At 44.7% G+C, this 26,608-nt stretch overlaps 1 protein-coding gene across 3 annotated transcripts in view; it reads left to right on the top strand.

Annotated features, from left to right (window-relative positions):
* EVL (Enah/Vasp-like) overlaps positions 1-26,608 on the top strand; it is a 141,475-nt gene that overhangs the window by 20,586 nt on the left and 94,281 nt on the right. For 2 of the 3 annotated variants that reach the window (XM_025444125.3, XM_025444128.3), the window contains exon 1: positions 11,971-12,187. The exons of the other annotated variant lie outside the window; for it this stretch is intronic. In XM_025444125.3, the coding sequence (XP_025299910.1) occupies positions 12,165-12,187 (23 nt within the window). In that variant the 5' untranslated portion in view covers positions 11,971-12,164. Of the gene's footprint in view, positions 1-11,970; positions 12,188-26,608 lie in introns of those variants that run through there. 3 annotated transcript variants of the gene reach the window in all.

Consider the following 26,608-nt stretch of genomic DNA (forward strand, 5'->3'; position numbering starts at 1 on the left):
AACTTCCACGTTGTAGCATAAGCACTTAGTAAATATTTGCTGAATGAATGAATGGATGTGATCATAGCTGTTATCTATGACAGGCATTCACCCAGCTTCTGCTTTCATGTCCCCTGGGTCATGAGGCAGCATTTTAGACTCCTCAATCAGCCCTAGCTATCTTTTTCTTTCTTCTTTTTTTTTATTTTTTATTTTTTTTATTTTTTATTTTTTATTTATTTATGATAGTCACAGAGAGAGAGAGAGAGAGGCAGAGACACAGGCCGAGGGAGAAGCAGGCTCCATGCACCGGGAGCCTGACGTGGGATTCGATCCCGGGTCTCCAGGATCGCGCCCTGGGCCAAAGGCAGGCGCCAAACCGCTGCGCCACCCAGGGATCCCTTTTTCTTTCTTCTTGTTACACTTTGCTGGTATTTGCTTCTCTGAAATTTCTGCCAACTGATTCAAGTTCTACATCATCCAAACAGTACCCGCATTACTAGACTATGGCAGTCATTTCCTCAAAGTCTTGTATAACATAGCCATCTCCAGTTTGTTAGTGCTTCTTAGAAAAGTTGACTCCAAATATGGTGTGACCAGTGCAGAATTCAGGGCTTTATCAACTCTCTCTCTCTGATACACACATTTCAGGTTGTGCAGCCCTATAGTTATAAGTGCCAGCATCTGCCACAAAGTTTAGCAGTTAGCACAGTAGCTGGCTGAAAGAATTATTCATTGAATGTGTATTGAGTTAAGACTTTTTAGGGCAGCCTGGGTGGCTCAGTAGTTTAGTGCCACCTTCAGCCCAGGGCGTGATCCTGGGGTCCTGGGATCGAGTCCCACATCGGGCTCCCTGCATGGAGCCTACTTCTCCCTTTGCCTGTGTGTCTGCCTCTCTCTCTGTGTCTCTCATGAATAAATAAATAAAATTAAAAAAAAAAAACTTTTTAAGCCTTTTTTGGAGGACAGTGTTTTCTATCACTGGGTGTGTCATCAAATTTTAATCATTCTTATCTAAATTGTTTTCTTTTTTTAAAGATTTTATTTATTTGAGAGAGAACGAAGGCACACATGAGCAGAGGCAGAGGAGGAGGATCTCAAGCAGACTCAGTGCTGAGCACAGAGCCCAACTTGAGGTTCAAGCCCATGACCCCAAAATCATGACCTGAGCTGAAATCAAGAGTCAGATGCTCAATCAACTGAGCCATTCTGGTGCCCCTGAAATTGTTTCTTAACTGTTCTTAAGGCACCTCTTTTTTTTTTTTAATCATAAAAATACTTGATCATTGTGGAAAATTTAAAGAATATGGGTAAATAGCAAGAATAGGAGCATCATCCAGAGATAGTCACCATAGGTTATACTACTTTGTGTCCTTTTTCTATGGCCACACATTTTTTAAAAATGTATATGTTGTAGATTTGTACTATACATACAGCTTTGTACTGTTTACTTACCAGTACACCTTGTTTAATGACATATTTGTGTCATTTTAGAGCTTAAGTGTTGGTTTTTTAAAAAAATATTTTATTTACTTATTCATGAGAGACACAGAGAGAGAGAAAGGCCGAGACACAGGCAGAAGTAGAAGCAGGCTCCATGCAGGGAGCCCGATGTGGGACTTGATCCTGGGTCTCCAGGATCACACCCTGGGCTGAAGGCAGCGTTAAACCGCTGAGCCACCTGGGCTTCCCCTAGAGCTTAAGTTTTTTCAACATTTGGTTATGAAGATTTTTCAGACTCAAAAAATTGAGTTATCTGGTACACACCTACATACCTACCAACATTTTACTTAATTTGCTTTGTCACTTTTCTATCCATGTATTTGTTTCTATCTTTCCATGAATCCATCTATTTTTTTTTATAAGAGTTTAACCTTTTAACAACTATATGGTATTTCTCTGACTAGAGGTATCTAGATTATTTAACCAGATCGTCAACCAGTTGTTAGATACTTAGGTTGTTTTCCATCTACATTATATTGTCTCATTGTTGATTTTTTGATTTTGTTACATGTTCTAAATACAAGTCATTTATCAAATCTGTTGTCTGCAGTGTTTCCTCCCTGTGTGTATCTTGCCCTTTCATTTTCTTAGTGGTGTGTATATATTTTTAATTTTGATGAAATCCAGTTTACTAATATTTTCTTTTATGGATCATTCTTTGCCTACCCCCAAATCAGGGAGATTTTCTCCTGTGTTTGCTTCTAGAAGGTTTATATAGTTTTAATTCTCATATTTAGTCTGTGACCCATTTTAAATTAATTGTTGTGTGTGGTGTGAGGTAAGGGCCTAAGTTCACATTTTTACATATGGATTTCTAATTATTTCAGTGCCATTTGTTGGGGGAAAAAAAAAACAGGCTTTTCTCCATGAGTTGTCTGAGCTTAGATTTTTTTAAAACTTGGTACAGAATAGAGTAAGTCTCATCTCTTTTAAACTCTGTTATGCCTCTGTTCCTGATGGCTTATTTATACCAAGCATTTTGGAACAGTTTACTTTCTGTGGTAGGTCTCACAGATGATGGGTGGCAGAGGCATGGGAATTGTAAAGAATTGGGATAATAGAGTCAAGGGTACCCTGTTCTTGCCGCTTCTCCCTGTCATTGAGGTTGGTTATTTGCCTAGGAATGTGAGTGATAACTATATATGCAGTGAAGCTTTCACAAGCACAGTGATTGAGTGAATGCTTTAACTGAAAAAACATCTTCTGGCATGTACCAGGATATCAGCAAAGCTCAGAAAACTTCCTTAAGACTGAAAGCTGTTTTTTTCCAGTGCTTTCTCTTTTGAAGTCTACTTTCTTTGGGGAATAATTTAATCCCTTTTTACAGTTTGTGAAAATGTGACAAAATGTGAACTTTGAGTTCAAAAGTATAGTTTGGCAAGAAGTTCTGAACGCTATTTCCTAATTAATGTACTTGGTAGTAATGATAACAGTAGCTGGTATTAATGAGCATTGCTCACCGTGCCAGGCACTTTTCTAACCACTTAACGTACATTGTCTCTAATCTTTGCAATCACCGAGGAAGCTCGGTAGTACTGTTGCTCTCTTTTTATGGGTGAGGAGCCTAAGGCACAGAAAGACAAGTGACTTGCGCATTTGGCTGGAAAGCATGGGCCCCAGCAGGTCCCAAGCTTGGGAATACTGCTTAAAAATTCACCAGTGTGGAGTTCCAGAAGCTGTTATGTAATCTACAGTCCAAGCCTTCAGTTTGTATTCCATATCTCCCATCTTTGTTATTGTGTTCATTTTTTAAAATCACTTACAAATATAATTGTTTGCCTAAGTGTAACTCTCTTGGCATTTCTGGTAGGGCTGACGTAGTTATCTGGCTTCTCATTGAGAATTTCAAGCTTCGAGTAAGTTAAGCCGGAAGGAAAGTGTAATGTAGATGTTTAGACTCACAATTTAGTTTCTTCTGTCAGTTGTTTCTTGCCTAAAAGGCAGGGTCATGGCATTTTGCACATATTAATTGGCATGTAGGCTTATCCTTTAAATAGTAAAGGTTGGGAAATGGGAAATTTTACTGCCACAATTGGGTGTATGGTATCTGTTCAGTGTCCATTGGCCAGGGTACGTGATTTAGATTCTGGGAGAGGAAAGGGTTAGGGCAGGGGTCCTGGGAGCTGGGCTGGGAGTAGTATGGTTGTCAGTGGGGAATGAGAGAGGGAGCTGGGCTTAGATTCAGGGGAGTTAGGGGCTAGGCCTGGCTCTGCCTGAACTTGGTACTGATCTTGGAGAATTGTCCCTTCTCTGACTCAGGACAGACCTATTCAGGTTGCTGGACATGCAAAATTAGAGCAGAACCAAGTTATGTGAGCCATAAACATAAATATCTCCTTTCCTTGGTTGGTTTCATTAGGTAGACATGATTCTGATAGAAGTATACTCCAAACTCTGCTTTGCTCCCTGGTGTCAGCCTCTGGCCATACTCCTAAGTAGGGCTGAAGGCACGGCTTTATTTTCCTTTCTCTTTACCTTTCCCAAAGGGATATACTTAAACCATTCCCTTTCTGTTGTCAAGCATGGTTGTCAGTGCATAGCTTGTCTTTGATCAGGTTCACTGAACTATCACTGCCTATTTGAAGGCAGCATAGACCTCACATCTCTGTGATCTGGTTTTAGATGTATTAATTTAGACCCCTCCTTTATATCCCTACCTTCAAAATAAAATATCTTCATCCCTGCCTTGTCAGCAGATGCCAGAAATTCCCACATTGTTCATTCATTCATTCGTTCATTCACACGTTTGTGTCCTGCCATGATTCACATGTTGGGATCCTAACCCCCAATGTGATGGCATGAGGAGATGGGGCCTTCACGAACCGGGTTAGTACCCTTAGGAAAGAGACACCATGGAGCTCCCTGGCCCTTCCTCCTTGTGCACATACAATGAGAAGTTTGCAACCTGGAAGAGGGCACTTACCAGACTGTGCTGGTACCCTGATCTTGGTCTTCCACCCTCCAGCACTGTGAGAAGTACAAGCTCCCCAGCATGTGGTATTTTGTCACACCATAACCCAAGCAAACTGAGGCAGTCTCCATCTTCCAGAGGCTCCCACTGGACTGGGAACTTAACTTCTTGGAAGACACTAACATGCCAAAGCCTTTGGAATCCATTCATTCTTCCAGGCCTTTAAAACATTTAATTAATTAGTTTATTCATTCCAATTCCCTACCCTATGTGGAAGATATAGGTATGAACAAGACATTCTCTCTGATTCCCTCCATTTCTTCTTTGACTTCATATTATTGTGCCAGTTAGTGTGGGTTGGATTTGTATGTGTCTCTGTAGTGGGTTTAGTTTGTGACTTCCAAGCACTATCATATGGGGAGGAAAGGGATGATAGGGGTGGGTTTATGAGGTTGGGGGATTAGAGTTAATTATGGTAAGTGCTTCAGAATAGCCAGATCTGGGGGAGGGGGAGGGACTCTGAATCAGCACCTATGAATCAGACGTTCCCTTTTTTGTCTTTAAGAGACCCACAAGTGTGATAGTTGGAGAGAATTCAGAGAAGCGCTGAAAGCTGGAAGTTAGGGAAAATGCACTCCCCCACCCCCATTTCAGGATGATTTGACCCGGAAGACTAAGTAATAATTTAGAATTGACTTCAATCATTTGAAGGATTTTCACAAAGTAAGAGGATATAAATGGGGCAGAAGCAAAAAACGGACTAGATAGGAAAGAACTTCTTTCTTATCCACCAGTTCATGGGGACGGATGATAAGCTATGGTGAGATATTGTAGGAAAATTATCTAAGACTTGGACAAAAGGCAGAAAGATTATTGTATGCTATTTCTGAATCCCTCAAGAGCATCGTTTAGCAAGCCTACCTAAAGGACACCTGACATTCTTAGAGAAGACGTCCTTCTGTAAAGTTAGATGCTAACTTATAGAAGATGGATAAATTACACATGATTTCTACCCAGTGGAGATCTAAATGCTTTGTGTTTAGTAGAAAAAAGTAACCACAAAGGTTATAGTTTCATTGCTTTGTGGGACATGAGCCAGTTTTGGATCTAACTTTTGCAAGATTATCACGACATTCTTTTTTGCCATTGACTCTGTGTGTGTTTCTAGTGTCACCTTTGAACTAGCTTTGCCATCCTGGTGTTCCCTCATAAATGACTTAAGTCAGTCCTTGACACAAGCATACTATATTTTTGTATGACCATTAGGTTTTTAGCTTTTGAAAATTACACTTTGACGAATGAACATGCATTGAGGAGATAAGCATCTGAGATGGCTCAACTGTTGCCCGAAGTAGGGTTTGACTCATTTGACTGTGAATTCCCACAGTTCCATGTGTTTGTAAACTCCCTTGGTCACTTGGATAGTCAGTTGCATTTATGGATCATCTAATTATGTGACCTGGAAAAATACTTAAAATTCCTGCCTTGTCAGGATCTCAGTGGCACCAAGTGGAAAAGGGTAATTTCCTATGTTGTTAATAATAGTATTATTATTTATATATCTAGCACATGTAATCTACAAAACACTGGCACACTGACTATTGTATTTAGCCCTCGCTATTTCTTTGTGAGAGAGCAGGACAGGAATTATTACCCACATTTCATAGGTGAGTTAGCGAGACTGTGACAAGTAAAGTGACTTGCTCTTCTGGTGAAGGGTGGAGTTCGGACCACAGCTCAGCTGTTCACACTCTAAGCTCATGGGCTACTGTATGCCAGAACCAGGATGCAAAAGGATCTTTCTAAGAGCAGTGAGGTGAGGTGGGAAAGAAAACCAGTGCTAACAGGGTAACTATAAAATCCTTTGCCCACAGCTGTAGGCACCTTCATAATGATTTACCAGTATTGATTCTTGGGTTTTCTGAGGCCTGTGGTCTGTTCCCAACTACTGGAAGGGCCTCAGGTGTGTCTTGAATCTTCTTTCACCTCCTTATCTTTCAGAGATAGTGTGGTGCTAGACTTATTAGCAGTGAGTACTTGATGGAATATCTGAATTTGCTTTGCATGCTTTTATCTTCTTGATTCTCCCTCTATTCCTGGTAAGATTTTCTTGGCAAAGTTCTGTCTATCTGGGTGACATTGGAGCAGCTGCACTTGTTTATTCAAAAGGATAATCTGCCCTTTTATCTGATGGTTGCACCAGAAAGAGGATGCTGACTTCATGCAATTTCATCTTTTTATGAAACCTTCTCTCTCAGTCTACAAACTGCTGGTTCATTAATTCAACAGATATTTATTGAATGATTCTGGGTGCCAGCCCTGGGGTGTGGAGGTAAATATGGGACAAGGTCCTTCCTCTCATGGGGCCTACACTTTTGGTATCTGGTCCTCAGAGGGTGCTTAGTATTTCTGTTGAAGTCCATCTTTGCTTCCTCACTGACCTAAGAACCACATAAAACAATTGCCTTGTGAGAAAAGACTATCTCTGAAACATACCTGCAGTCCATCGATTTGTTTTCTGCTTTTGTGCCCTGCTGTCACCGGAGTCCAGACCCTGCCAGCTTGTACTTGGCAGCTTGTACTGCCATGGCAGCTTCTGACTGGTCTCCCCACTCCCATGATTCTTCTAAAAAACGAAAATCCAGTCATGTTACTCCCTTGCCTAAAACTCCACAGTGGCTTCCCCCTCAGCTGCCAACACCCTGCTGACCCTGTCTGTCCTCATCTCCATTTCTTCTGTTCCTTATTCCTCCGTTCCAGCCACATTGCATGACTGGGTGAAAGCCAGGCTTGTTCCCTCCCACCTCAGCTGATTCTTCTGCTTGCAGTAATCCTTCCTTGAGATTTGCATACCCATCCCCTGGTTGTCTTTCAAATCTGAGCATAAATATCACCCCTGAAGGGGTCTTTCCCATTATGTCTGCTAAATTCAGTAGCTCCCACCACTCCATGGCTCAGTGCCCATCTTTATTCATTTGTGATCTGCCTTCCACCCTTAGACTCAAGCACTGGGAGACAGAGGACGTTGATGTACTCTGCTCTCTCTGCAGCACCTGGAATAGCATCTAGCATAGTAGCCCTCCAGCTGTTTGTTGAGTGAGTGCAAAGATAATCTCCAGTCACCTGGCACATCTAGAGAGCGCTTATTTGCTGAGAGACCAATGTAGACAGGAATGCAGAAGTAATTACCAATGACTCCTACTTTTGAGTAGTGGTAGACTGAAGATACTTGTGTTTTCTCTATAGTAAAATGCTTTGGGGCGGGGGGGGGGGTTGCTTTTAGTTTAAATAGAATTCTCAAAATAGGGATGAGGGATGGCTTTATTTAAAACTTTTATTTTAAAGTAAATGTCACTGTAGAAGTTCATTTGAATTTATGTAATTTGGGGGAAAGAAATAGTTCAGCATGTAGGATTCAACATTTCTTATCAGTTGAAGGAAGGGATTTTGTTTTGGGTTTTGTTTTTAATTTTTTTTGGAAAAGTTAATTCAGCTGCAACAAAAGCACATTAAGTGAATTCAACAAGTTTTTTTTTTTTTTTTTTACCAAAGGCCTACTGCATGCCTAGAAATGTTAGTTTTCCCAGATTGTACTGGGCCTGGGAACATCTCCTGTTAATGATAGCATTTGTATTCAGTATCTCCACATTTGTTTCTCTGGGGACTCCTCAGGGAGCTCTCATGGCCAGTCACTGCAGGAGGACAGTGTTCTATGATGACAGCAGGATCCAGGTGGGGGGGGGGGGGGGGCTTTTATTCTTAGGATGAGACTAAAAAAAGGGGGTGAGTCCAGATTAACTAGGGTGAGTGTGATGACCCGAGCTCAGAGAGCTCCACCCCATCCAGAATGTCAGATGGGGCTGCCAGTCATTTGAGCCAGGTGTTCTCCGGCTGAGTCTGGCCTGCCCCTGCTGGAGGGAGGGGAAAGCCTGGGGGCAGGGACTGTGGGCTCTTCCACTCCTCCTTCAACCAGAACCCTCTACATGTATCAGCTTTATGTCCCATGTAAGTGACATTTAAAAAAAACAAAAAAAAAAACAAAAGGTTCCATGGCAGGAACAGGCTTTGTCTGAGCCTTGAGTCATCAGTAAATGACCTGGGATGACCTTTCATTTTTTTAACATTCTTTGGTCACTGAAGTGCCTTCCCAGCTTATTCAGAGAGTGGAGCTGTCAGGAGGCACGGACCCTCACTTGTGTCCCTCTTCCTGACACTCTGGTGCTATCAGGGATCAAATGAAGTGCCTAGGGTTTGAAGCCGACTCCGTTCCTAGTCTGGTCCTGTGTCAACCCAGGATCCTAGCCCTTCCTTCCTGCGGCAGCTGAAGCAGGCGGTGCAGACATGCATGCCTGGCCATGACATTCAGGCACTAGCTAGGACTGGCTGGGTAGAGGAACCCCAGACGGTCACTGTGGCCCAGCCCTGTTCTGGAGCTACAGGCTGCCTGGTGGTCTATGGGATCAGCTGTCTCTGGAGGCCGCCAGAGGCGGTAGGATCATTGGTATTGGGACCTGAGAGGGCATGGGGTCTGCAAGCACTGGCATTAAGCCGGCCTGGCTCCAAGTCATTGCTCTGCCATTGGACAGCAGTATGACCTTAGGCAAGTTACTTAACCTCTTTGGCCTGTTTCCTTATTAGTAAATTGGGGAATCTCATAAAATTTTGTCTACCATACATTTGGTGCTGGGATTTGAAGATTTTTCACAAGTTCTCAGCAATTCTGCTTGTACTAGGACCTTATGAATTGCCCTGAGAGGTATAACCAGCATTCCAAGAGGAGATTCTTGTGTTACTGGTGGAAACCAGCCATGAAGTTGAGAGGTGTCTATCCCCTGGGCCTGTGCCACAGTGGACCTGCCTCATGGCCGGGCTAAAGCACATCGGGCCAGTTCTCACAAACGTCTGTAACTCCATGACAAATGTCTAGGAGTTAAGACCACTGCTTCTCTACCCCATACTTTGCAGATAGTGCCAAGAATGTGGGTTCTGGCCATTAGACCAACTAACACATCTGTCAATCAGAAGTAATTATGGAGTGTCTGCTGTTTACTAGACCTGTCCTTGAGGCTGCAAAGGAGTGGTAACAGAATACTCTAAATCTCCTTTCCCTCAAGAAGATTGTGTCTGGCTGATTACCAGCTGCCCCTACCTCAGCCCATCTATGACTGTACCCAGGTAGTTTAATTTAATAAATAACAACATCATGTAATTGCATTTGGTGTGGGTGAATTGCTTTTTCTAAGATTTGGGTAGTCTTTATTGCTTTTTTTTAACTTAGAATTTAGGATAGTTATCTTATACATATATCCATACATGGTATATATGTGTATGTATACACATACACACACCCCTTGTCCTGAAAATCCTAAGATAGAAATACCTTGACCCCTACCCCTCATGCAGACCAAACACTTCCCTGGGGATGGTGATCTCACAGAGAAGATCGTCCAGCTATCAGCACTGTTCAAGGGGAGGTGGCCTTGTGAAGCGGTAATGATGATGAAGAACCTTCCACAACTTGATGTACTCAACAAGGACCTCTCACAGCTCCCCGGTGCTACCCTGTGGGGTCGCGACAGCTGTCCTGTGAGAGGCCTAGGCAGCATCTGCGTTATTCCAACTGTTTGTGCAGGGAGCAGGGCGCGGACAGCTCGAGTCGCCTGTCAGTGATCATGGAGTCAGGAAGTGGCAGATCTGGGACGTGAACTCGGTTATTTAAGGACTCTGTATCTCTTGTGTTTTCTGTTGTATCGTGATGCTGCCAAGAAGCTGCTGTCACTGAAGGGTCCCTTGCAAAGACTTGTCAGGAATACTGGGCAGGGCATTCCGGATCGGCTCAGTTGATGATTGCTGCATGGTTTGAGGGATCCTAGGATTCCCCCTAATTGTCCTCACTAGTCAGCCTGCCGCTACCACTTCATTTCTTTGAGTTGGGCTCTGGACTCTGGCTGCCCTTCAAGGTAGAGAGAACACGGGGAGGAGCACAGTCATCCCAGAGCACCTGCATGTGTGGATACCTGTATCCCAGAGGCAGAGGCAAAAGGAGGTTCCTGCCCTGGACCTTTACTGAATGGCTTCTCTTTGTCCAGCTCTGTGCCAGGCTCTGGGAATGCACGTCACTGCCCTACGGGCCTCAGGGATGTGTGGGGCAGGCGGAGTGCTATGCCATGGCTCAGTGGCAGTGGCTGACTGTCCTGGGGGTAGTGCAGGCTCCTGGGGGCAGAGCCTTGCGTGAGAGGACACACGTCACACACGAAACAAGGAATAATCTGGGCCAGTTGCCTCATGGACCAAAGGAAGGAGGTCCTAGCATATCTGGGGACCTGGAATGTCTGGCTGAATTTGGGGGTTTGTGAAGAGTTTTGATGGAAGAAAGAGTGGGAGAAATAAGACTTTCTTTGCAGGGCTGAGGCATTTTTGCATAATCCCATGGGTACCAAGGAACTACTGCAGGGTTGGAAAGGGCGGAGGCAGCAGAATCAGATTTAGAAAATGGCTTGGGCTGATTTTTTAGAGAAGGACTGTGAGGAAGACCGGTTATAAGGTGCAAGGCCGCCTGAGAAGTGCTAAGGGCCTGGGATGGTAGGGGCTGGACTCAAAGAAACCTCTTGGAGGTACAATCAGAATTAGCGACTGATTGTTCCTGTGTTGTGAGGGAGTAAGAAACTCAAGAGTGACTCACAGGTTTTTATTTGAGATCTGTCTCCCTTATTTTATAAAGATTTGCGCTCTAAATGCTGAAGATCTCCATAATGGCAAGTTTCAGAATACAGCCAAATCTTGCCAGCTTGGGCTTTACAAACCGGTAAACATCTTTCTTTCTTTCTTTCTTTCTTTCTTTCTTTCTTTCTTTCTTTCTTTCTTTCTTTCTTTCTTTCTTTCCTTCTTTTCTTTCTTTTCTTTCTTTCTTTCTTTCTTTCTTTCTTTCTTTCTTTCTTTCTTTCTTTCTTTCTTCTCTGACGTCTCTTTTCCTTTTTCTTAACTTCTGTTCTGAAATTGTTATGGTAATTTTTGTACCTCAAGGAATTGATAAGAGCCTGGTACACACTAGACACTCAATAAATGAATAGTTAAGTAAATGAGATCAGTCATCACAGTTGACCTAGAAGGTCATGTTGTTCATGGTAAAGTGGTAAGTATAGAATGTGACTTCTGTGGTTCTGAAGCAGTTTATGCATTTGTGCTGAACAAATGCTCAATAGTGGAATTCTGCGGAATTTTCAGTAACATGAGTAACACTCTGTCCTGTTCACTGACCACACTGGCCATACCTGATGGTGACAGCAGCAGCCACCCAAGATGGGGTAATGGGCAGGTCACCGTGGAGCTGGTGACATTCCTTTAGGCCTTGGCCTCCCATTTCCCAACCTGCAAATTTCTGGCTGGGTGTGTGTGGGGGGTGGGGGGGTGGGGTGGGGAACGTATATGTGATTCACCCAGGATGCCAGGCATGCCCAGGGGTTCGACTTATTTCTCTGGGCTAATCCAGTTCCCAGCCTGGAGCCTAAGCATACACTGCATTAATCAGACTTGCTGGAATGATCACATGGTCCTCTAGCTGCCTCCCCTGTTAGCTGCCGCTTGTCAGCAGCTGGCGGAGCTGGAGGCTGCAGGCCCCTGTCTGCAGAAAGCCTTTTACTTCAGAATATTGGGGGGGTGTGGAAACCCCGCCTCTTTTTTCTGCACTTTGCACCATCTGACTGACTAAATGGTTGTCCTCCGAACCAAAAAGGCTACCAGACAATCTAAGGAAATTGTCTCTGACTAGGTCATGTTTGCATTTGAAGAATTCAGGTACGTTCTGGGCTTCCTACATCAGTCTGCTGCTGGGTTTTTGTTCTCGCTAGGTTTTTGCTGTGTAATGACAGCTTAGGCTCTAGCTGGTTCTCACCCAAAAAAGGGTTCTTTTCTGCATTTGGTGGGGTCGATCTCGGTTTTGGGGGTGGGAAGCAGAGAGGTGGTGCAGGTCGAGGGTGTTTACTGCATGCACAAGTGCAGCGTGGATAATTGGTTTGATCGTGTGTAAATTTGCTGAGGACCCCACCTTGTGCCTCATTCGAGCTGCTGTGGCTGGTGTAGAGTTATGAATGCAGAATAGCAACTGTTTATCTAGAATGAGTCTCTTGCTATCTTTTGTTTTTCTTCCTTTGTCAAACTCACGGAGTCTAGTGCTCTTTTAAAAAAAATGCTAATCGTAGCAGTGAAGGTGAAAAATTCTGTAAGTCTGCCTGCTTAGTTGAGATTTGATTTTGGCTCTGATTTTTTTCCTCATTGTTAATAGTAATCTTGTGCCTGGGCAGTTTCCTGGGAAGTGCCCTGATGGTGTTTTGTTACAGGGTCCTTCTCTGCTTTCGTTAGCTCTTCAGCTGCTGTAATTATCAATGCTCCAAATTAGTCTTTTGTGAATCTTATTCCTTCTCTTTCCTCCATCTCCTCTCCACGGATCTGTCTCTGGGTATGAATGTGGGAAGGGATGTTCCAACGGAGATAGTTTCTAAGAAATGAAAATAAAGGAGGCGGAATGGGAGGGTGATCTGATCATTCGTGTGCATATTTCCACCTTTTGGAACATATGGAAGAGAGTGTGTATGTGTGTGTCTGCTCCTAACCTCCGGCAGCCTCTCGTTTCTCAAATGGAATTTCGGTATATTTTAGAACAGAGTGTAAATACCATATCGATTGGCAAGGGGGTGATTGTGTGGGGACCTCAGTTCTGTCTCTACAGGCCTTTTTTGTTCCCTCCGAAGAACGGTGCTGCAATAGACATTAAAATGATAATAGAATAACCACCTTTCATTATTTCTAGAAAGAAATTAGAGACCTTTTAAGCAAAATCAAGGGAGTAGATGAGAGGATCCCCAGATCTGCATGAAGAAAAGCAGGCTATAAAGATTGTCCCTCGCCCTTCCTGTAAACTTGGAGCTTTGGATCTAGGAAGTTATCCTTTGTTTAAGAGAGTGTCTCTGCATGATTTCTAATGGACCGGGCTTATGAAAAGGACATTCTTTCCTTGTGGCAGTATGCTCTGGTGACATGGGCCCGTGCCCTTATACAATGACCAGGACTTACTGTTTTATTTTAGCTTGATTAGATAACTAACAGGAATTTGTTTTATGCTTGATGTGTTACAGTAGATAGGTCCATAGAGAGGGAGTTGGGAGTCCCGGGTTCTAATCCCAATTTGAAAATTAGCTTTTCTGATCCGTCTGAGAAAGGAGTTTTGGGGATTGTAGAAAGTAATATAGTTGTGAGGTTCATATCTTATTGTAAGCATTTATTCTAGATGGAGTAAGCCTTAACTAATTGTCTTGAGCAGAGTGTGGAGCTGTTCACCTCCTTTCCCAGTTAGGCAAGAGGGATAAGTATCAACAAGCCTGTTCCCACTTTGGTGAGCTCCTAGCCCACAGACTGGGTCTGATGAGTGGGAAGGGGGTCAGGTTGAAGGCCACTGCAGTGCCGAACAGAGAAAGTGGGGCCAGCTGCAGAAAGTAGACCAGAAAGGGGAAGTCTGTTACCTATGCTTCCAGCTTTCCCTAAGCTGGTCCTCAAGAACTTTGTTGGGAATGATTGCATTTTGTGACTGCTGCATGTGCTGGACAAATCGCTTTCTTCTTTAGTCCTGGGATTTACATGTGTGGAGGCCAAGTGATCATGATGGGCCCACACAGGCACTCTCAGGGAGCTAGCCTGGTCAGTGTAGGTCAGTGTAGGTCAGGGTGGTGCTCAAGCTGTAGCCTTCAGTAGAATCACCTGGAATGTCCAGGAAAGCCCAGATTGCAGGCCCCACTCCCAGAGGCTCAGATCCAGTAGGTCTGGGGTTGGCTTGAGGTTCTGCATTTCTAGCAAGTCCACAGGTGATTCTGATGCTGTAGGTCTGGAGACCAGACTTTCAGAACCATGGGCTTGGAGAAAACCGACAGACTGTCATTATGGAGATGGGAAGTTGGAGGCAAAGGCAAGGGGGTACAGGCAGGAAAGAAATCCAGAGCCAGAAGCTGTAGTTCAAGTTCAGGCAGGTGGACCAGAAGCAACGTGGGAGGTTAAACTATAGCCATGATCACTCACCCCAACAGCCCCTCCTCCTGGGGACGGGTGAGGGTAGGGGCATCGGTTTATAACCCAGGTTCTCCCATGTGTGGCTTGTGGGGACTTGGCAAGTTTCTTGATCTTCTTTTAGTCTCAATTTTCTGTATGAATTTTCTGTAAGAAAGTCTAGAATGCTATTAGAATTAAATGAGATGACATGAACTTACTTTATACATTATATCGTTCTTTCTACATGAGCATACTGGCAGAGGACCCGGGTCAGCGCCATCAGCCTCTGCACACGTGTTCACAGGCCCATGAGTGCACAAACTCCTCCATGCACACACCCCAACCGCGAGAGCACAAGGGCCACATTCATTTTAAAAAGAAGTCTGATTTTAACATGGACAGAGTTCCTTGAGAGCTTCCAGGTCTCCTGGGTTTTTAACTTTGTCTCCCTTTGTGCCTAAAACTGTTTGACACACAGTAAGGCCTTAATAGGTAAGCAGTTGACAGAGTTTGTTTTCAGGGGATTTAATAAGGGAGGAAAAACAAGCAAGCTAGCTTGGTGCAGGCCTGATATTGGTACCAGGGTGCCCGTTGAGTGGGCTACTTCAGAAGAGCATGTCGAAAAGCTGACAGCTGACCTCTTGAGAAAAATGTGAAGTGTCCTCAGCACACCCCAGTTGCGGGAGTGCCGGAGAACGCCGATCACATTTCATAAGGAATCTCTGCAGATGATCTCACTCTAGAACGTGCTGACGATTGTAATGATTTGCCGGGGCCAAACCCACACAGTTGCAGAATCCTGAGAGCTTGAGTAGTTGGGCCAGCATTTTCCAGACAGCTAGGGTATTTATTTTGCCTGCCATTGACTTCAGGACTGTATTGTTCTAGCACCAGGCAAGCTATTCTGCTGGCTGTTGTGGTAGACCCACTTCACCTCTGTTTTTACCTTTTCAAAAAAACTTCTTACATGAGAAGTGTACTGAATTCATAGTTTAGTAAACATTTAGTTACTCCATACCTCAGAGGCTGCCTTCTGAGCACCCCTGGAGACAGCTTCATGGGACACTGTGTGGTTTTCCTTCCCCTTCTAGACCCAGAATGGTGACTACATTCCCTGCCATCCCCAGAATCAACATTTTTAAATGTGATTTTTGGCTCTATGATCTCACAAGGGAGAATGGAACCCAAATCAGAATCCACTGTTTCTCAGGATTCCTGATACTTATTCTGATTTATTTCTAGAAGGAATGTGGCATACCAACTCCAAGATCTAAAATCCACAGTTGGAATGTGTCAGTCACATGAAAATGAGAAGTCACTACTCCGAGTCTGTTTTATTTTATTTTTAAATAAAATTGAGGTTCAAACTCCAGCTAGTTCTTTCTTTATTCAGATTTACATTTACTCTTGGGAAAAGTTTTAACTTTCCTTTCTCTTTCACTGGATTATGGAAATAAGTCAAAATGAGTGGTATGAGGGAAGACCTGAAGTTTGGAAGCCAGGACAGCCCACCCAATGTCGAGCCCACCCAGTGTCGAGCCCCTTGCATTTCCTGAGCCCTGTGGTCCCTTGAAGAGAGAGGTGTTTAGGTACAGTGACTGTCACACTGCAGTGAGCAAGCTTGCTTGCTCATCAATAGGAGATGGGGGATGGGGAAGGCACAAGACTGGATAGTTGTGGCCCACGCACCACTAGTTGCTTAGCCCATGGTTACCCCAAGCCACATTACCATCAATGACGACAGGAGCTCAGGGATACAGATGACCCCAAAATGTATACCTCCCACCCCAGCCTTTCCCCAGACTGGTCCCATGTCTTCAGCTGCCTGGTTGGCGTTGCTGTCTGGAAGTCTACCAGGCATCTCAAACTTAACACATCTCACACTGTTCCCCAGTTCTTTCCTAAGCCATTCCTTCCTCACGTGTCCACAGCCTGGCCTTCCTTTTGGCTGCTCAGCCATCCCTGACTCCTTTCTTTCTCCTACGCTCCATGTCTGAGCCGTCAAGGGGAGTTCTGTCAGCTGTACCTCAAAGTATGCCCAGAGTCCCACCATTTCCCAGCATCTCCATGCCACCAGCCTGGTCCATGCTGACACCATCTCGTATCCAACTCAGCGCAGTGGCGTTGTAACCGGCCTCCCAGCATCCTGTCTGCCTTGTCTTCCTGCTCCCGGTTCTTCACTTGTTTCTCTTCTTAAAATGTCAGGGCAAGTTTTATTAGTCCTGTGCTCAGAACCTTCCAATGGCTTCCCGCCTGCCTGCACATGCCCCAGCTCTTGGGGAATCTTGAAAGGGTCTGCTCAGCCTGGCCCTGCTGCTGCCACCATATTCCATCTCCAACAGAGTCCTGTGTCCTTCACGCCCGCCCTCTGTCACACTGGCCTCGTACTGTTCTTGAGCACACCAGGCATCCCCTCCCCCGGCCTCTGCCTCCAGATGCCCACGTGGTTTGCTTCCTCATTTCCTGGCTCTTTGCTCAGCTGTGGCCCTGACCTCTCTTGGGGTATTCCCTTTCCCCCTGACTCTGCTTTATTTTTTCATCAGATCACATACTGCCGTCTATATACTGTGGATTTGAATTTTATACCTGTTTATTGTTTGTCTTCCTTTAGCAGAATGTAAGTGCTACGAGGTGGGGTTTTAAAAATATATTTTTGGGGGAGTCTGGGTGCCTCATTGGTTGGGCGTCTGCCTTTGGCTAAGGTCATGATCCCGGGGTCCTGGGATCGAGTCCCACATCAGGCCCCCTGCAGGGAGTCTGCTTCTGCCTCTCTGTGTATCTCTCATGAATAAGATATTTTTTAAAAATAAAAGTAAAAATCTACTTTTGTTTGTTACTGTATCCCTAGTACCTTGCCCATGGTAGGTGTCTAATAAATACTTGTTAAATGAATGAAAGAAATGAGAGCAGACACTTAGAGGGGTTGGGTAAGTTGCCTGAAGTCACCTGGTGAGGAGGTCTATTCAGTTTCAGTTCGGTTCATCTTCCAGATGCTCTGTGCCTGGAATGCCATCCTGTGCACTGACCTCTTGTCTTTGAGCTGCCACACCTTCCTGAGTCTCTCCTGCAGGCCTGGAGCCTGTTGTAGTGTCTGGCTCCTGCGCACCTCCATGTCTGTGGCAAAGGGGAGAACAGAAGGAGAATAGAGGATCCCTCACCTAGGGTGGAATAGACCGACCCCTTGTCCTGCCTCCCTTGGCTCTCCTGCCCATCTCTCTCTGGCGCTTCCTGCAGGGTAATCATACAGCGGTGTTTCTTTCACACTGTTCTGCCCTGCAGTTTGCACTCTTGGGAGTCAGGGAGCATATCTCAGTCATCACTACCAACTGTTAGGAGTGATTGGTAAATGCCCACAAGATTGATATAGTAGGCATTAAAAGATTTTTAATTACTTAAATCACAATCCCTAAGAGGAGCTTATGATCACGCTATCTGTGGCCACCCAGCATCTGTTAGAATGCACAACCGTGTGGGTCTTCAGTAGGTGGTAGCCAGAGCACTGGTTGGAAGAAGTGGCAGAGTTCAGGAGAGAAATGGAGAGCAGGAGAGGGGAAGGACAGATAGATTGCAATGACTTGACGGTTTTGACTGGTGTTTGACTAGCCACAAGCAAAATGTTATTTTGGGAAATAATTTAGCTGTAAGGATGGCAAAGCAGACATATTTAAAAATATCAATCTATCCTCCATTATTAAATAAGTGTTACATTTACTGTGGAGTTTTGCTCAGAGAGAGGTAGTGTGGTGGATCTGGAACCCAGAGGCTTGGTTTCAGTTTGTATAATATAAACTTAAAAACTGTGACCTTGGGCAAGTCACTTTATTTCTCTAGGCCTTGGTTACTTCATGTATAGGAAAGGGGCTACTTTGAGGATAATATATAGGAAAGAAGGTGTATAAATGGCCAAATTTTGCTATAATGTTTGTATGTTATATTTTGGAATCAGTAGAAGCTTAATCAGTTAACATTTAACTGGCTCAGATGTTATTTTTTAAACAGTCCTGATTTCCATTCCCCATTTCTTTTTCTTTTTTTAAGATTTTATTTATTAATTCATGATAGACACAGAGAGAGAGAGAGAGAGAGAGGCAGAGACACAGGCAGAGGGAGAAGCAGGCTCCACGCAGGGAGCCCGAAGCGAGACTCGATCCCAGGACTCCAGGATCATGCCCTGGGCCAAAGGCAGGCGCTAAACCACTGAGCCACCCAGGGATCCCCCCATTCCCCATTTCTTATTGCTTAGCATAGTCATAACCTCTTACGTTAAACAACAGCAGAATAACACTGAGAGGAAAGAATTTAACTGGACTCATTTCCCCCAAGGAATGCGCCCTGGAAAAGGATACAAACCTGGATTTGGAGGATTCTTGCCGGCTACTTAGGATACTTGCAAAAGGATCTCCCAACTGTGTGGGTTCTAAACACTCTATGTATGTCTTTTGGAAGGAGGAAGGGCCTTTTTGCAGTTAGGGTAACCATTCACTGAAAAAACACTGCCTAAACACTTACTAAATATAAACTGTAGTGGAAACTGCAAATATATGTAATCTTTAGACCTTCCTGCAGAAATTTACTGTCCTGAAAAGGTGCTGAACCAACACCAGAAGTATGGGGTGAGGTAGCCAAAGACAAATAAACACTGAAAAGTAAAATAAATTCCTTAGGGACCCTGATGAGGCATGTGGGCAGGAGGAGGATGCGGTTTTGCTATATGGAGAGTTGAGGGGGACCTTCAGGAGGAGGTAGCTCTTGAGTGAGTCCGAAGAGAAGTGCAGGGTCTGGATGAAAATAAGGGAAGGGCGTGGAGAAGTGGAGGGGCAGAGATGTAGGAGTGGATATACTGTGCGCTCCCAGCCACACTTTGGCTGGTGAAACCTAAGGACGGGAGATTTTTCTCCTCAGCATAACAAGTCAGCTTTGTCTTTTCCTCATGACTGGGGACTTCTCTGCCCTGAAGTTCACTACTTGGCGGACCTTCAGGGTGTATGTGACATTCATAGGAAGCGGTGCTGGCACCTTTGTCTCTCCACTAGTCTTGCTACCTTGAGCAAGTTCCTTCGGCCCTTGTGCTCTGGTTTGCCTGTCTGTAAAATAGGGGGCCCACCTACCAGAGTTATGGTGTTGATTAAAGTGCATTACTGACGTGAAGCATCAGACAGGGTGCCCTAGTAGAAACTCAATAAATTAATTCCTTTAACTTCCCTTAAGTAGCAAAGCAGACCCTTATCCTGGACTAGAAACTGTACAGGAGCCAGGAAAAAGGCCTGGAGCACCTCTAAACTAACCCCCTCCTTGAGAGTGCAGACTCAGAGTGCCAGGAATTAGGCTTTGGAAGATAACCCTGGTTGTTGAAATGTTTATGCCACAGCGAACCAACCATGATGTGACTCATCAGCTATGTGCTTGGACCCTGGCTTGGTCCACATGCAGACTCCTTGGTCTGAGAGATTAATTTGTCCCTTGCAGTTGACAGACTGAGACTCTGGTACTTTCTGTCTAATTAGGATAGCATGGCCAGAGCCCACTCCCAGTGTGGACATTCCCCCAGTACCTGTATACTCTGTCCATAGCCTAGTATGTATTGTTTTGCAGCCCTCTGTGCTGTATCTCGTTATTTCTAGAGCCTGCTGTAAGAAATAAATGTCTGTTGAGTTAATATGGGCTGTATTGGACAGGTATGATGTGTGAGGGCTCTTCCATTGGGTGGGGAGGCCTAGGTAAATTACAAGAACACAGTGGTGAGCACCTTTCCAACAAGAAGGTGCTGTTGCACATATGACGGGATTCGTTGGGTGGAAGGTTCTGTTCTCTTGGACATCAGGAGAAGCTCCTGAAAATCCTCAAGTTGAGGATTTTGTGTGATGGTTCTCAACTGGGAGGGCCCATCAAGATCTAAACACGGGCCCAGGCTGCACCTAAGCCTCACTGAGTCCAGATATCCCGACATGGAACCTCAGTGTGTGCACCATGTGTGGCTCTGCCGGTGATTCTGATGCACACTCCCAGTTAGAGTTTGCAGGAAGAGCTTGAACTTGGGCATCTGTAAACCCTCAGATCTAGTGATAATTGTGTTACATTGAATAAGTCACTTACCTTCACTGGGATTTAGTCCCCCCCCCAAAAAAAAATAGAAATAATATTTTGTTTACAGAGAGGTAGTTCAGAGAGAATAAGACGATGGCCATATGGGTGGGAGCTTTGGAAGGTGGAGAGTACAGGACACAGAAACATGCTGTTACATATGCATTAGAACTCATGAATCCAGGTGTGTTCAGTGTATGCACCTAGCGCAGACTATAGCATTCAATCTGAACTAGACTCCTGCTGGATCACGGTCTTTCTTGGGTTTGGGAACTGCATAGCTGTCAGGAATTCATTCTGGACTTGTTTACAAGTGAGGGGAATGTTTTCACTCCAGCCAGTTCAGAGCCTGTGGAATGCCAGGTTTGATCTTGCTGTGCATTCTTTGCCACTAGCCTCCCTCTATCTTCATCAGCACAAGTGATGGAAAAGAAAAAGATAACCTGGGTTTCCTTGCAGAGCCCTGGAGAAAACATGGAACCTTGGAGCTCCTCCATCTTCGAAGATCACCTCTTGGCCACTGGTGTGCAGGCCACACACCAGGAGTGCCAGGAAAGAACCAGGGGCAGGATGGTTGGCATCCCCTCCAGGGCTCCCTCCCAAGCATTCACAAGTTGTGCTCTGGTCTCCATCTTTCACTGGATGCACAAGTTCAGAAGCCATGTATTAGGTCAAGATAGAGCCCTCTTGAGGGAGATGAGGAAATGGTAAGACTGTGTGGTTAGAATCTTTTATGATGATCAGGACATCAGACTCTCATTTAAAGAAGTGTTTGTACTCACTGAGGAAATTCCTTTTCCTGGAGAGAGGATGTTTCCATAGTCAGAAACTTGGAGCCCTTCCAAAGTCGTAGAGTGAAGACTGCATGCTTTTATTATTCTCCAGCTTATTGAAGAGTGAGGGATGTAGAGATCCCAAGGTAGACGATGGTAGACACATTTTGCTTCAGGTGATAACGTTGTTTGTTTTCCTGGTGTTGGTTAGGACATTCATGATAATCAGATCCCTGGTATAAACCAAGTGAGGATCAACTCATCTCAGCCCTGACTGAAGACTTCAGTACAGCTTGCTTCAAGACTGATGGAGACTGAGAGGAATATGTCCTCCTACTTTGGGGATCAGGTTATTCTAGAACTCTGTCCATTGCCAGCCCCGCTCCTCTTATCTTCTGCGTATGGAGCCCTCCATGGTCTGACTGCATGCTCTCTTAAAGCTCAGCTCCCAGGAACCTTCCTTCTGCCTCAGGGAACGTTCCAGCTTGGCCATGGATCTGCACACACCACCTTGCTTCCTCTTCACAAAGCCTTTTTGTCTGCCCATGAAGTCCTTCGAAACTCAGCATGCACACTTCCTTTTCTGAGCTCTTTATCCACAGAAATTTTTCTAAACTCCTGTAACAGCATTCGGCCCATCATATGTAATCTGATATTTAATCTTTCTCAGTCTTATTTTCTCAACTAGAGCAAGGGTTACTTGAAGGCAGAAAGAATGTTGGATCCAGTGCATCCCACCTGTCCCTGGAGCAGAGCTGGGTGCATCGTGCCTTCTCTGCACCTTTTATTCACTTTTATTATTACCTTTTTCTTTAACCTCCTGTCATACACCAGTCATGGTTAAAGATCCTGGAAGGGGAAATGGCGGGAAAGAGGACAGTTGCTGCCTTTTTGATGTCTGTTCACTTTGTAGCATGAAAGTGTGATTAGGATTTGGAAAGAATTACTGAGTCCAGTGAGCAGTGCTTTCGAATGGGCAGAATTGGTCCAGGCAGTAGATCAGCAGGAAGGCCTAAAAGCACTGGGTGGTAGATTTTCAAAACTGTAGGGATTTACACGAGGCTTTGAGCTATTAAAAATGCATGTGATGCTTAAAATGCCCTTACGTATTTAAATGAAATGTTTCTGACTCGTCCTGATTCCTATACAAGATCACACGCATGTACTGCTGGCCGCCCAGATGTTGCCCCTCATTTTCGCAGCAGGCCTGTGGGCTGGGTGTTCCCATTACTGGTCCCCTCAGAAGCACCCAGTAGATTCTGAGAGGCCAGAGTGCTCTCCCAACATCAGACATGTGCTTAGGTGGCAAAGCTGGAAATTGGATCTGAATCTTCTAACCAAAAAACCAGTGCTCATTTTGTCATTTCATAGCTGCCTCCAGCCCTGATTTCATAAAACAAGGAAAATCCGTCAGGTACTCTAGTGATACTTTTCTTATATACTGTTTTGTGGACAAAATGAACATGTCACATCTGTTGAGCCTTAACTGAACATTACAACCTGCTCGACACTTCATATGCATAAACGCATGTACCATTGTCCTTGCAAGGATCCTGGGACGTGGCCGCTGTTTCACAGATAACAAAAACCAAGGCATACACCAGCTGCATCACGTAAGCAGCATCACATAGAGCTGGCATCTGAACCTGAGATCATCGGGCTCTGGGACCTGTGCTTTTTTTTTTTTTTTTTTTTTTTTTTTTTTTTTTTTTACTTTTATTTATTTATGATAGTCACACAGAGAGAGGGAGAGAGAGAGGCAGAGACATAGGCAGAGGGAGAAGCAGGCTCCATGCACTGGGAGCCCGACGTGGGATTCGATCCCGGGTCTCCAGGATCGCGCCCTGGGCCAAAGGCAGGCGCTAAACCGCTGCGCCACCCAGGGATCCCTAGGGACCTGTGCTTTTAACTGCCATCTTTTTATTATTTTTTTAAGATTTTATTTATTTATTTAGGAGAGACACACAGAGAGAGAGCACAGACACAGGCAGAGAGAGAAGCAGGCTTCATCAGGGAGCCTGACGTGGGACTCGATCCCGGGTCTCCAGGATCACACCCTGGGCTGAAGACGGCGCTAATCCGCTGAGCCACCCGGGCTGCCCTTAACCACCATCTTAATCGTACAAGAGGCTTCATGGGGAACAGAAAAAAAGTCCCGTGGTTGGTTGTTTGAGAAAAACCATGTGCCAGCTCCCCTGGAGAAAGCCCAGCACACAGTAGCACAAAAGCTCTGAGAAGTCCTGTGGGGTGAGGGTGAGGTGTGTGGGAGTTTCACCCCTGACTTTCCCACATATATTTAGTGAAGGAATGTTTATTGCCTAACACTTGATTTTTAGTTGACACTCTGGAAAATCCTGATATAGCAGAGATTCAGAGCCTGGGAATTAGAAATGGGAGGAAAGAGAGAGTCTTCAGGGCAAAATCCCTAAGTAGAAGAAGTTAAAAGAAGTCTCATGTGAGTATGAATTTAGGCTCCTGCTCTTATTGGCTATTAATTTTTTCTTTGGGATCTCACTTGCCCTACCTATAAAATGGGATCATTATGAGGAGAAGTGTGATTATAGTTGCAGAAATACTGGATGAAACTCATAGTTTTTAATTGTTATTTACCAAATCATTTCTGTCCAAGTACCTTATTAGCACAGCATCTACCAGCTATTTGAAGGGCAATTAACAGTTGGTGAATGAGTGGATTTTGCCTTCTGTGTCTCTGGGTTCTGTAACTGGTATGTAACAACTTCGTTTTGTTTTTTTTTTTTTTTCTTTCAGTTTTATTTGAGATCCAACTGACATACAGTGAAACTTCTTTAAAACATGATACTTTGCTCCTTGAATTTTCCTTCTGAATTGTGTTTTTACTAGTGTTTATATTTTTGGAGTTTAATGAAATCACTCAGTTGGAAAATCAGGAACCATGTTTCTCTCATTCACTCTGTTGCACCCCAAGTTGGACTGCTAAGGCAGTTTATTTTGTGTTTTCCTGACATGTCCCTGGCAGCAAGAAATTTTTTGGACAGTTCCAAAATGGTAAATTTCATTCAACAGCATGCATGTGTTGGTTTTGTTGTTATTGTTGTTGGGATTTTTTTTTTAACACTGCTCATTCCCTCAGATGTGCCCATCTGCGTGTGTGTTTTTTAAAGGAATTTCTAATGTATCACACTCTTGATGTAATTACTCTTGATGTTTCCTCTTTTTAAAGACTGTCAGGAAGAGAAACTTACTGCAAGTTTGCATACCACTGCAGTTCCTACTGATGGAAGGAGAGTTGAGGGCATTCTTTACCTACTTCAAATAAGTCCTTTGTTTTTTAGCAGTTGACCAAAAGAGACAGATATGAGTTTGAGATCATTCTAATAGGGTAAGATGTTGCACAAAGATCTAAAACTTAAAAGAAGAGAGAGGCGGTCGGATAACGTCTTAGATCACTACTGTTGGAATAGTGCACTGTTCCTCCTACAGAGAAACTGTGTTTTGCCAGCAGCCTGTTTAGAAAGGAGGGGTCCAGGGGAGGGGAGCCAACATTGCACCCCCCGCAGTCTGGCCATGTGATGTGTGTGCCTAGCCCCTCACCCCTGCTTTGGCGAGGCACGTGATCATGACTGAGTCTTCTGGCCGTGGGGATTGGTGTGAGAATAGGTCTGTTATCCAAGAGTTCTCCATGGCACTCAGCCTAGGACTGTTAGGAAAGATGCTGGGTTTGGTTTGGTTTGGTTTGGTTTTCTGGGATCAAGAGCTGTCAGGAACAAGAAGGCCTCGAGTCCCTGGCAGCCAGCATGTGGGGAAAAAGTATCTGAGAATGAAGCCAACAGAGCGGGAGGCAGAGGTCAGTAATGTCGAAAGAAGTGGAGGTCTCAAGGTGTCCTTGCACTTGTGCTTCAGGCACTCAGCTCTGCTGAAGCCAGGCTTATTCGGGAGCCTTTTTTTTTTTTTTTTTTTTTTTTTTTGCATTATCTGAACTAATAAATTCCATTTTTCTTCATTAGTGTCTGTCACAACATAGAGAATCCCAAATAACATACAAGACTATGCAAGGTAAATAAAAAGCAGATTAAAACTTGTATCACTTATCCCTCCAGAGAGGTGACCATCCTTTCCATCTTCAGAATCCCCAGACCACATTCGCAATTTTGTATTCCATCTGGATGTTTAACCAAGGACCATGGTATAGGACCCTGTTATGGACTGAATTGTGTCCCTTCAAATTCATAGGTTGAAGCCCCTAACCCCCAGTGTGACTGTATTTGGAGATAAGTAGGTAGTTAAGGTTAAATGAGGTGATACGGGTGGGGCCCTGATCCAATAGGATTGGTATCCTTAGAAGAAGAGATGCCAGGAGTGCTCACACACAGAGAAGAGGGCAGAGGACACGGGGACGAGGTGGCATGCCAAGGAGAGAGGTCTCAGGGGAAATCAGCCCTGCCAGCACTTTGACCTTGGACTTCCAGCCTCTAGAGCTGTGAGAAAGTATATTTCTGCTCCTAAGCCTCCCAGTCTGGTGTTTTGTTACATGAGCCTGAGCTGAGTGATCAGGTACCTTTAGAAGAAAGAAAGGAGGCTGTCAGGGGTACTCAAGACCACATCCGAGGGACAGCCTGGTGAAGGCCTGGGGTGAACTCTTTGAAGAATAATAGGCAGTGTGAGAACCAGCAGAACCCCCTAAGTAACCCCTGGTTTAGTGCTCCAGGAGACACTTGTTTGGACATGGTGTTTAATTCTCACTTCCCTGTAGCACATTTGTCAGGGTCCTTGAGGCATTTCCAGTAGGAAAGAGAGGTGATACTGAACACCCTCTCTGTCCAGGCGATATATACTTTCTCTTTTTATTCATTCAGAGCTAGACCTTAGCATACAGTGGGGATAGTTTCTGTTGATTCAGCTATGAAGTGCCCAGAGCTGTATTTACAACATATTACTTAATTAGCACCACACACAGCTAGTTAGAAATTACTTCCCTTTTACAGATGAGAGAACAAACCTAGAAAGGGCCAGAACTTGGTCATGGTCACCATGGAAGTTAATAGAAGAGCCAGGACTAGAACTCACCTCTACTGATCCGATTCTGTTGCCTTTCTTCCCTGGCCCAGCAAGGGGAAAGCATAGACCAGGAAAGGCTGTGCAGAAATCAGCCCTTGACAGGATGCCTGCAGATGGAGAGCTGAATCCTGGACCCCGGACATCTGCCAAGGGAGCCAGAGACACTGGCGACCAGCCCTGTCCATTTAATAAAGCACCACACTGAGCATGCCCTGTACAGTTAGCAGAAGAAACCAGAAATTGAAGAAGTTGTGGCAAGTGGAGAGAATCGCTAAGCATGGGCAAAGCT

The sequence above is a fragment of the Canis lupus genome, chromosome 8 (assembly GCF_003254725.2).
Source record: "Canis lupus dingo isolate Sandy chromosome 8, ASM325472v2, whole genome shotgun sequence".
NCBI lineage: Eukaryota > Metazoa > Chordata > Mammalia > Carnivora > Canidae > Canis > Canis lupus.